Below are 12,821 nucleotides of genomic sequence, written 5' to 3' on the forward strand. Positions count from 1 at the left end.
CCTTAGAATTGTATAGGACTATTGGTTAATACCTACAGTTTAAAATTATTCCACATTGCACTTTGAAGAGCAGCTTATTTGGAAGCAGGAATGCATGTTGCATTGCACACCCACATCTGCATATGGTAGACCCCAGTACTCCACCACCATGCATCTCCATAAAGAAGAAAATACAGTAAACTCTTCTCCGTTGCCGTGCATATAGTGGTTAAAAATAAACCAAGATTAAGTCCCCTATAATTCAGAAGGTATTACATTTTCTTATCTTAAAATAGTAATATAACTAAGGAAATGATGTAACACCTTCTACTAAAAACACGCTTCTTGGCCACATGTTTCCAGTTCATGACAGGTTCTAATGTTTAATGTACCTCCATTAGTAAAGGATCACCAAGGCCCACCCTGGGGCCACGGGACTCAGTGACATGACACAGGAAGGAGGCAGAAGTATGGGTTGCAGAGTAAATGGTAACAGTTTTTCTCCCAATTTGAACACTAGTCCTTGGAGAGAAACAAGCAGCTCAGGCTATTGAGGCACTTTAGACTTGATTTTGCTTCGAAAATCCACTCCAAAACGCCATTTTTATAAAGAGAAACTGCCACAAAATGAAACAGCTTGACAAGTTAGAAATTATTGAACATTGCATTTGCGGAGAACAGAACATACCTTTAACCTGGAAAGCGCGTTGCTCAAGAAAGGTGCTGCTCCACTCTGCCGTTTGTTGTAAACGGTGCTTGTTGAAACCGATTTCACTCTGACAAGGTTATACAGGATCTGTTGTGCTCTAATAAGCTCCAAAACCAAAACGTGGCTGCATTTTAAAATTTCATTCATTAAAATGTGAAGGAAAGAACACATTCCGGTGATTTTGATTTAGAGCTCTCACTTTTTTTTAAACATTGAAAATCTGCATTCGGAATGTAGGGTTCTTGAGCATGGTGCAGTTTTTTACTGCTTAATTTTTTTTTTTTTAAGTAACCTTTTAGACTTCAAGACTCTCACCAGGAACTATTAAAAAACACCTCACATGTGAAAAGGTGGGCAGGGAGAAAAACAACTTTTTACAGGGATTAGCGATTTTTAAGACCCAATTACTGATTCGTATTATTAAAACTGATATTCCCTATCTACTCACATCATTTTCATTAGGATCACTAGTAGTATTATTTATAAAGTACTTGCCAAATTCAAGTAAGTGCCTGGAGGTAGTACAAACTACCATGGGGCCCACTTCCTCTTTTCTTATTAAAGTGTTAGTTCACGGAGAAGGGAAATACACAGCCTTTCAAATTTTTTAGCAATTCATTTAACAACCATGATGCATAGCCTCTTTACAATATAATTTATTGGTAATAACTTTAAATAAATCATTAATGGATTGAAGCCATTATAAAAGTAAAAACGTTATTATGGCCTCACAGGTAAGTTTTTCTGTTTCTTTCACTGTAGCTGTAGCAAGTTGTGGAGCCAGTAAGAGGCATTTAGTAGATTGAGGATAAGCTCACAGAAGACAGGGGAAAAGGACCTAGATTAGAGAACAGAATCTTGTGAGGTACATTGAGAAAGCAGAGTACTTTCCTGAGCCAGAGAGCTAAAAACATACTGGGGGATAAAAGTAAACTTGTCCCATGTCAAAGGAACATTCTAAACAGGCAAATGTGTTGATGTAAGGCTGATCCTATTGTTTATTGAGAGAGACAGGCACAAAATAGAATGTGATAGAATGTGCAAGGATAAATGAGTCTGCAAAGTGCTAGAAAGATCTAAGAAGGAAGGTATTCGCTCTGATAAACTGGAGAGTGTTTCACAAATGCAATCACACCTAAACTGGAAATCAATGAATTGAAAGAAAAGAGATAAGAAATGATGTCATGAAACAGAGTCCAAGAACTTGACAGCAAAATGAACTGAAGGAACTAAAACTAGAACTTGGGGAGAGTGGCTTCTTGTGAATTGGGCTTTAAATTATCTTTTTTTCTTTTTTTTAACCTTAACTTGATACTGATAGCAGTAAAGAAAAGAAGTTCTGAAAAACTTAGCTGTTGTGGTAATAAGAAATGTTAACCTTAAACATGGTGGTTGCCTCAGACAACACTGTGTGAAGCTTGGAGCTCTTCCAATCAGAAACATGGAGGGCTGAACAGACATAGTCAAATTTATCATCACAGTGTAGCCATAGTCTTTGAGCTGAAATCATGTTGTCCTTTTTATGAATGATTAAGTATATAAATAAACTTAATTATTTACATTGTGGTTATTTGTAACACAATATTGGATGACAGGTAGCTTGTTATATTTTAAAATGTTTATTTTCATATATGTTATCATTATTCATATTCCATGATATAGATTTGTAGTGATAGGCAGTTCCCATCCGCCTCCACTCACCCCTCCCTCTTCTCCCATTGCCATTCTCATCTTTATTATTACCATGGTATAATCCCTCAGCAACAGTCACAAGTCCAACATTCTGCTATCCAAATCTATCATGGCGTTGTAGGTACTGGAAACTGTGGGAAATCTAGTATCATATCACTAAGGTATATTTTTCATTGGGGGTCCTCCTTTTATTCGGGAATAGAGATGCATATTGCAACATATCTTCACTTCCTGGTATGATAGTCTTCATTATGAAGCCAGTATTTAAGAACACATGTGTACGCATGCTTACCTATTTGTCTATTTGTTTTGTATCTTGCATGTGTGTTGTCTTTTCTCAGGAGAACGTATGAGGTTTGTACTTTGGGGATTGGCTTATTTCACTGAGTGTAATGGTCTCCATTTGTTACAAATGGTAGATTTTCATTCTTTTTAATGTCTGAGAAGTATTTCAGGGGTAGATTTGCCACAAATTTTTGTCCATTCCTTTTTTGAGGGTGTCTTGGTTTCTTTGTCTTCACAGTCGTAGATCATGCTGCTATAAATTGAGGGTTACATGTCACTTTCTTATATGCAGATTTCACTTCCTTTGAATATATTCTCAGGAACATAATATTTGTGTCATTTAGGAAATAAATTTTCAGTTGTCTTAGCACTCTGCATACTTAGTTTCCCATTCCTCTTGAAATCTTTCCTATATATTGTGCTAATAGAAAATTGTTCAGTGGTATAGATTTAAGGGTTCTCTCTGACATGATTGGAAAATGACAAACTTTATAGTTTATGCTAAGTAATATTTTATATGTTCTTTGAAATGTGAAATATGTCAGCATAATGCATATCTTCTGCATAGCAACATTAAAGTCAAACATATACATGAATTGGAAATATTACACTTTATTAATATAGGTGGCTTACTCTATCCTGTTAAAAGAAACTTCTGAATTTATGATCATTTATGATCATGTGTGTGCATGTACGCATATGTTTTTTCCAGAAAATATGTAATTCAGTATCTAAGATGTATATAAATATGAACAGATATAATTATATAGTTATATAACTTTTTCACATATAGATATGTGTATAGTTAACTATGTATTTACATATCTAATTTATACATGTTATGATGTATATTTATCCTTTGTTTTGTGCCAATTTAAATTGCAAATCAAGTCAATTTGTATTTATGAATTAAACTAATATCCTATTTTAAATCAAGTTGCTTCAAAAAGCTTTATTGAATAATGATATATGATATTTAGTATGGAATGCAAAATTCGCCTGCTAAACAAAATACATTTTACAACAGGTGAATGTAATTTTGGAAAAAAGTTTCTATATGCTGTAATCATAATTTTACTATCTGAACAATCTATTGCTTATTTAGACAGTATTCAGTCCATCTTACAAGGAGAATATATTTTGATTATTTTTAAAATCTTGGTAGAATTTTCACATTAAATTTACATTGTGTCTAAATAATTTATACGTAAGTGCAACTTTTTCTAATCATATCAAGAAAAACATCTCATTTTACAAGGTTTTATTCCCTAAGCATCTTTTATCCACTGCATATTTTATTAATTGGTAAAGTTTATACTGACTTAACATGTAAAAATACACATAATTTATGAATTTCTGATACTATACTTTTTGCAGCAACGTTTTAACTACTGTCTGGCAAGTGCAGTAGTATCCCATTAATGCATTCTCCACAAATAAAAATGTGTGCCCATATTTTGTATAACAAAAATCAGAGCTGCAACGTCACATTAACTGACTGAACATAATAGTTATCATTTCTGAATGTTAATATTCTCAAACTATACATTAGATATCATACATCTGACTTGTTTAGAAATTTATAGTTGTCATAGTAACCACACTTATATAGCTTTTGATTTTTCATATTATCTGCTTATAACAAGTAAATGTATTATTTAGTTTCATCATAAATGTCCTTAGCATCTGAATAAATAGGCTCTTCAAAGTAATTAAAGGTCTATTATCACTTAGTCTCATTGGTGCTGAATAAGAAAAAAAAAAATCCAAGTAATGTACTTCTTTTTATTTTTGCCTGAACTAAGCCAAACAAAATTTTCTGTTCTCATTCACTTAAGGAACAACTGATTTTGAATTGCTTCTTTTCATATTAGTATAAGATTCAATGGAATCATTGTAACACATGGTTTAATAACAAACAGCCTCATATTTTATACTGTAAGATAAATTCAAGCATATTAGAATTTCTACAGATAATTTGAATTGACTAATACTATCATTTGAGCTTATATATGCTACCTCTGGAAGGCATTAGCCTTTGCATTTATTAAAGACATATATTTTGAAATCTTAATGAGCAAACACATTTGCTAGGAAATAATGCATTGTTTTCTATTTTTGATCCGTATGAAAGCATGACACACACTTTTTAAATTTAGAAACAGTTTCGCTTGATTCCAGTTTGCCTAAGCTATTTAAGCAAGCTATATATGAGACTGAAACTATTATAAAGATGAATAAATAAAAAGTATATATGCAATATATAGAATGCTTATTCATTTAATATGTTGTTAAAAATAATTTACACTTTATTAACATAGTAAGTTGCATTCCTGGCAATACACATTTTCCCTGGTGTGTGATGCATCACCATTAGGTTTTCAGAAGATATTTTCTTTATTTGGCCAAGAAGTGCTTTCTCTGTAGAAAAAGCAGGTGAATACATGAACACGATAAGTAAGGGAGAGATCTCACATCATTTTCTGGGTTTTCCAGTTTAATGAATGCAGAAGGAATATTTGCAAATTAAGTTGTCTGTTCATCAGAAGTAAAGAGCTGGACAATGTTTGGTGTGTCACAGATAGTTTTACTGAGAAAATAATAGGAAATCCTTTGCTAGAAAAATACATCAAACTCTTTGACTAGATAGGATTTGTATGAAAAACTTGTGAAATCAAACCTTAGCACAGTATGTACAAGTAATTTGGAAATTGTCTCTAATTTACTCAAGCTGTAAATGATATTCCTAAGCATGTCAAACAAGATGCGATTGCGTCAGCATAGTAGGCAGCCTCTCCTAGCTTGACACTGAGAGCACCGTGACTTCTATGGTGCTCTTCCTATTGGCAACCAGTGTTGGGTAAAGCGAAAGAAGATATATGCTCTGAACACCAAACTACTCTTTCTGTGGGTGTCTTTTTTTTTCCCTAATGTATTTACTTCTACTGTTAACTTTTTCCCAATTGACATGGATTGGAGGATGAATGTTATGATTTAAGTCCATGCACTGTAACTTCTCGTAAGAATGGCATCTGGAATTAAATCATAACCCTTTCAGAATACTGGGTTCTGTGCTAGTTGACTCAATGCTTGTTAAAGACTCCTAGGTTCTGCAAAAATGATTAGAAGGCGTTACCAGCTAATCAGGGTAAGAACTGCAAGACTTTAAACTGCATGTTAACATCATTTGTGAGAACAGGAGAAGCAAAATAACAAAAATAACAATTGGCTTCTTTTGTTTGTTTCTAAAGATTGCTCACATCCTATTTCCTACCATTACATTATCCTTAAAGGCAAAAAAAAAAAAAGCATTTAACATGCGTATACTCATTCATCGTTAACATTTTTTTTTAATCTGATGTGGTGGTATTCGTGTTTATTCCTGTAAGTGTCCCTGCTTTATTTTGACAAAGCATGTCAATTTTCATTTCACCTATATGTATTTTGCTAGTGCATGTCAAGCCTGTTAAATGACTCAGTGAACAAATAAATTCCTGTCATTTTAAATTTCACTCTAAGCATTACAGTCAATCCATTTGTTTTCGAACATTGCTCCAAGTTCTTGCTCTGTGTTGGAGCATAACGAAATAAGTGAAAAAAAATGACAGGAACTGTTTGGTACAGTCAGTTTTGTACCTGATATTTTAAGTTTGTTAAAGTTAAACCTTAGTAAGGTATGTGTATTTTTAATTTGAATCATTTGTGTTTCTCTTTTGTTTGCATGATATGATTTTGTTTTATATTTTTTTTCCACTCACCAGATGTTCCCAACACTTTGCTTTCCACTACTATCATCCCCTCTCTTACCACTGCAACAGTCACAACCACTGTAGCCATAACAACCAGCCCTACCACATCTGCACCAAGCAGCAGCATAAGAGGTACAGTATGCTTCTTTGTTATGGCCTGAAAGCACAATAAAGAGAGTTCCAATGCGGTTTCTAAAAAGAATAGAAAAATTGAAATCCACTTTTACTTAATTGTAGGATATAATTAAATCATCAAATTTGCCAGCAGTAAGATTTTGAGAATGGAATATGAGACAAATGCTACATTTGATTTTTAGGTATCACCTATGACTATGTCAAAATAACTCATATTATAGGTTAAAATATATGGGGCTTTATAACATTGAACACATTGAAAGAAAATAAATATGGGCAAAATCTAGCATTGCCTTAGAATGCAAGTAATACAATAGTTAATGATGCAGAGGAGTTTGTCGTTAATGTAATACACAACTTTAGTGCTTATGGTTTGTTCCTCTGCAGCTAGATTAAAGTAACCATAGTACTGAAATTATTCTAAAATGAGAATAGCCTCTGAGTTCCTTATAATATTTTTACCACATAGAGCTTTGGAGTGGATATTTAATATGTACTTGAAGATCATCCTAAAGTGATTTGCTGAGAAGAGGTACTTATTCTACAAATAGAATATTCTAATATAAATGTTTTATATATTTAACCAGGATAGTAAATATACATATTTGACTCTAGGGGGTATTTGCAACTTGTAAATATTCATACACGCATTTTTATTTCAAAAATAAGAGCCTTGGAAAACCTGAAGTAACCTTAGGGCAAAAGAAAAAAATTACATAATGGTTGAGATGTATAAAAAGCATTTCTGAGCAATTATTAAATGGTTTGCAAATGAAAAAGTGATAAAAAGAGTATTTGAAGACGGTAAAATGCTTAGTTATTTTCTGCATAAATGAAGTTGAGAGAGATTTTGCCATATTTGTCTTTTTTTTTTACTTCATTCATGTGTCCTGTGTTACGTTTGCTATACTAATATGTGTGAAACTTAACAATTTAACTTGAAATCCATAACCATATCACGTATCAGGGTAACTTTCACCAAAGACGTTATTTGACACTATTTTATTCAGCCGAACAATGTGTTTTTCATGGAGCTTTTAATAATTCATGATATTAAATTGAGTTGGTAGCTTTGATTTAACAGTTTCTTTTATCCCATAAGATAATATAGCCTGCAATAATCAGTTATTAAGCATCATGTCAAATATATTAGATGGTGTAGAATATTGAAAACCGATACTAGTAGCAATAAAAATATTCTAAGAATAAGCCAGGTTTTTTTTACCACTCACAAAGCTTTATTTGAGCCCAACATGTAAGTAAAAAGAGTCTAAAGATTTGTTTTACACAAATGTAAATAAAAAAGAAACAAAATCAATAAAAAAACAAAACAAAATAAAACAAAAAAACCTTTCAGCTGATAGATGATTGCAAGTTCTACATTGCATTAGTTACTTTCTGCAAAGATTTTTATAAATAGTACTAAACTGAATATAATTGATACTAAATATATAAACCTTGTTTACTAGTGTTAAGATCATACCATATATACAAATCACTTTGAAAGAAAGGCAACAAAGTACACTGATACCTATTTTTTAAGTGATACAACTACCTATTAATTAACTGTTTCTTTTTTCAGCAAATATTTTTTGAGTGTTTGCATTGTTTATGACACTATGTCAGCTCCAATTTATAAGGTTGATTTATTGCATATAAATTAATTAGCATCCAAATCAATATATATTCTCCAAAACAGTGTTTGTGTTTGCTCCTTGATAAGTGCTAATGCTTACTTTGGGAAACTTTTGCATGTTTTTTTGGATCATTGAAGTAGAATCCAAAATATCTATATTTTCATGTGTATATATATGCATATGTATATGAAGAATATACATTAACATATATGAATATACTATTATGGACTAAATGAAGGAAAAAGGTTTATTTCAGGGTAAACAGCAGCCATTAATATTATATGAACGCTAAGAGGAAATTGAGTTTTGCTGTACTTTGACTAGTCCTTAAAATGAAATCAAATGTTTATTTTTAAGGAAAGTTCACTTTTTATTAGTTTTTTATTTATTTTGTAAACTTTATGACATGGGCACTGACCACAGATCAATTGCAAGCTAGGTAGCTCTGATAATCTTAATCTTAAAATAAAAAGTGTATCACTTTCCTTGAATGATGATTTAATTCTCATGTTTTTCTTCTGTCTTTAACAAATATCTGAATACAAGAAAAGTCACCCAGCTCACTGAGATGATTCATGTCTCTCTAAGGGGTGAAGGATTTCACTGAGTGTGCAAGGGTCATTGTGAATTCTGCATTTCATGTTAAATTGTGACAATAGTTCAAAATTATCACTAACCATGGATCACAGTAAAATACACTCCTTTAGAAAAACTCAAAACCAAAGACAAGGGATATTTTCAGTCTACAACATTTCCATTCAGGTCACACATTTAATTTCTTTCTCTCTCTCTTTTTTTTAAGATTTATATATTTTATTGGAAAGGCAGATGTACAGAGAGGAGGAGAGACAGAGAGGAAGATCTTCCGTCCGATGATTCACTCCCCAGGTGGCCACAACGGCCAGTGCTGAGCCGATCCAAAGCCAGGGGCCAGGATCTTCTTTCCGGGTCTTCCACGTGGATGCATGGTCCTAAGGCTTTGGATCATCCTCTATTGTTTTCCCAGGCCACAAGCAGGGAGCTGTATGGGAAGTGGAGTTGCCAGGATTAGAACTGGTGCCCAAAAGGGGTCCTGGCGTATTCAAGGAGAGGACCTTAACCATTACGCTATTGCACCAGGCCCTAATTTCTCTCTTTACTAAGCAATTGGAAAATTAATAATTATGTTTTATTAGATTTAAATGACATTTCTTCAAGTACCGCAAATTGTAACTTGATATTTGTGCATTTAAAAGTGAACACATAAACCACTTCCAAAACCTCCATTAAAAATTTTACAACTCTTCTTGTCTAGCTTTCCTTCTTTTGATGCAAAAAACATTCAGTTTGAAATAAACTTAAAGATTCGTAATCTTGATTATATTAGACATCAGTATGAAATGTAGCAAAAATGAGTGATCGAGATCATAGCCTTAGGGATTTGTAGATTTCTACAGTTCACTTTCTAAATCTTCATAATTTGGAGGCAGTGGAGTTATAATCATATGTGAAAGACAGAAGAAAATTATCAGGATATTATTACAAGTAAGGCTGCTAAACCAAAGTAGAGAACCAGCCTCAGCAGTTGTGAAACTGTGAAATGAATAATCCCCAATAATTTTGTCTTAAGATTTTGGTTTATCCAATTTGGAGTTTCTTGATTATGAACAATTAAACAAATTGTGTCTCAATTTCTTCTTTATGAAAACCAAGAAGCCTTTAATTTATAGATTTGTTGGAGAGAATATAATTTAAAGAAAATATCTGAGTTTGTAAAAGTTAGCAATTTATTTGACTAATAAAGTGTTTTCATAAACGGGAAGCTTTTGTGAAGTTCTTTCAAAAGGCTTCAATTTGTCGTCTTGCAGATCATATTTTTATCTAGAGAAAAAGGAAGTGACATACAGAAACAACCTGATCAGCCAGTCCATGTTCACCTTAGATGACCATGATTTGATCAGTTGACATCCTGTTGGCTGAAGTGTACCTGCTGTGAATGGTGGAGAGTCAGTTTCACAAGAAGAGATTGTCAAAGTTGTTTGCAATTTGCATTCTTATTTAGGTTATAATTTCTTATATATCTAAACAGAGTTAAACTAAACTTGTCTAAAGTCCTGAAAACGTGATCTGTCTCTGGGAGATGATAGGCTTATTGCTCATTTTAATGAAAGCAGATGCATTAACTAGAAGTTAAATAATACAGTTAATGACATGCTGTTTTTTTCCACTTTCTAAATGATGATATATTTAATTTTAGGAAAAATATTTTGCATTAGTGCATAGATTTCTTTTTTTTAAGTTTCAAACTTATTAATCACATAATGAATAATTTTTAGATTAAAATGGTGCCAGACAATAAATAACCTCTACAATTACCTGATTATTTGTCTTTTGAAGATTTGTTGACTTATAAATCAGCAAGCTAAACTTTTTTAGCTAAACTTCTTTAGCTAAACTTTTTTAGCTAAACTTTTTTATTTCAATAACAAAAAGAATTACTTAAACACATTCTGGTTTGTGCTTTTTAAAACTGAAGTTTTCTTTAAGACTGTGGCATAAGGAAATGCATCATTCAGAAATATATATCCATATAATACACACATATAATCTTTTTTTTATTAATTATTTTGCATTATGTGACAGTTTCATAGGCTCTGGGGATCCCCCCACCCCTCCACACGCCCCTCCCCCCTGGTGGATTCCTCCACCTTGATGCAGTATTACAGTTCAAATTCAATCAAGATTCTTTCCTTGCAAACGTACGCCAAGCATAGAGTCCAGCTGCTTATTGTCCAGATGGGTTGAACAGTTTCTTGGGGAGACCATTTCCGGTCCGAAGTTAGAGCTGGTAGAATATCATCCCAGTCAATTAAGAGTCCCAATATAACATCAACAGCAATTTGCAACATTATGGAATTGACATGGTTTTGAGTAACCAGTATGTTAAAAAAAAAAAAAAAAAAAAAAGAAGCAAGTTCTTAACCACAACCTATGATTAGCTCATTGACATTTCAATTTTAGTTTATATACAGGACCGGCTGCTATATACCTTAAAATGGCTATAAGGTACCGTTCAGCTGTCTCGTGTCTATTTCATTTTAGTATTTAGCCATTTGTTGTGTTGAAGTATAATTTTGCTGATCTTGGCAGATTTTAGGATAATCTAGTCTGGCTTGTAACTCTAACAAGACATTTGTCGACAATTAAGGTGCAGAACATTTTTTTGTGGGGCGGTGTGCAGAAAAATCCTCAACACCATGGTGAGGAGTGACTAATCTTTGTGTCCCACCCAGCGAGGCATGAGCCAATCCACGCCAGCTCTTTCCTGTCAGATTCCAAGCTCTACTTTTTGTTGTTTGTCTATTTATTTTAGGTTTTTTTAGTTTGTATGATTGTTTGTTTGCTATGACGGGTTTTCGGTGCGATCCCGATGGTCATTGCGCTATGTTTATTTCACAATGATAATTTTTAAATGGTTTAACATAGTCACTTAGAAAATGGTTCTCCATGACAAAGTGATTTCTACTATTATAACAAGTGTTAGTTTGGCTTGGAATAGTTCATTTGAATAATCTTTTCTTTTTGTCATAAAATATTAATTGTATGATAACCATGTCGTTATGGAGGAATCCTTATTAATAGTTTCATATCACAAATGATGTTGTTGTTATGAAAACTCAAGTGATTTAGAGATACTTATATGTATTTCAATGTATATATGAGATTATTGACATCACTAATATATGTATTTAATTTGAGATGAGTAAAGAGAAGGGCACAACACACACACATACACAGAAACAAAGATAGAACCACCATTCATTGATTCATTCAGCAAATAAATTTCTTCAGTGACCGAACGACTAAAGCTGGGAGCCAGGAACAAATCAAATTTCAAATATGCGTTGTACAAATCCAGCACAGTCATCTCTGCATTCCGTGGTTTGCATTAACAGGAACCTACAGTATGCAGTTTCACCAAGATTCTAGGCAATGGGGAGGGTATTTGAAAAGGTGTCTTATCTGCTTTGCCTAACCCCTACAACTATTGTGATTTCAAAAGTAGAATTAGAGCCCACAAATGAATCTTTTAGACATAAGCCAGAAAAACACTCATTGAAAAAAATTCATTGATTATTATTTCTGCCTGTGTAAGTGTGTGAGTGTCCTAAATGTGTAAAGATGACCTTATCGATATGGAAAGAAGATACAAAATATTCAGTATGTTTCTTGTTCCTGCACTTCAAGACTATTTAAATATTTCATATACTTTAAGAAAGAGAAAACCATAAAATGGTTATGAAATTGTTTAAAGCTGTGAAATCTAAGCAGAAGTCAAGATGATCTTGCCTCAAATAATTATTTGACTTTGAAGTTATTAATATATTACCAAAAAATAAAGTTGATCTAATAATCTCAGCCAACTCATTAGTTATATTGATCCAAATTGGATTGTATAGTTCATATTGATAGCAAAAATGTAATGGCATCTTTTAAGAAATCATACGTTGAAAGCTAAGTACTCAGTTATTCATAACGTGATTGAACACTAGTTAGCTTATTCAGGCTATTATAAGATAGACACCATATTTAGAGGCTTATAAACAGCACATTTCTGTCATAGTTCTGGAGTTTGCTAATTCTAAATTGAAGAAG

At 32.7% G+C, this 12,821-nt stretch overlaps 1 protein-coding gene across 1 annotated transcript in view; it reads left to right on the forward strand.

Moving 5' to 3' along the window:
- The window catches only part of CADM2 (cell adhesion molecule 2), a 344,096-nt gene that overhangs the window by 278,625 nt on the left and 52,650 nt on the right, over positions 1–12,821 (forward strand). Inside the window, exon 9 of the mRNA XM_058661328.1 lies at positions 6,427–6,546. Coding sequence (XP_058517311.1) covers positions 6,427–6,546 — 120 coding nt within the window. The remainder of the gene's footprint in view (positions 1–6,426; positions 6,547–12,821) is intronic.

The sequence above is a fragment of the Ochotona princeps genome, chromosome 3, assembly GCF_030435755.1.
Source record: "Ochotona princeps isolate mOchPri1 chromosome 3, mOchPri1.hap1, whole genome shotgun sequence".
Taxonomy (NCBI): Eukaryota; Metazoa; Chordata; class Mammalia; order Lagomorpha; family Ochotonidae; genus Ochotona; species Ochotona princeps.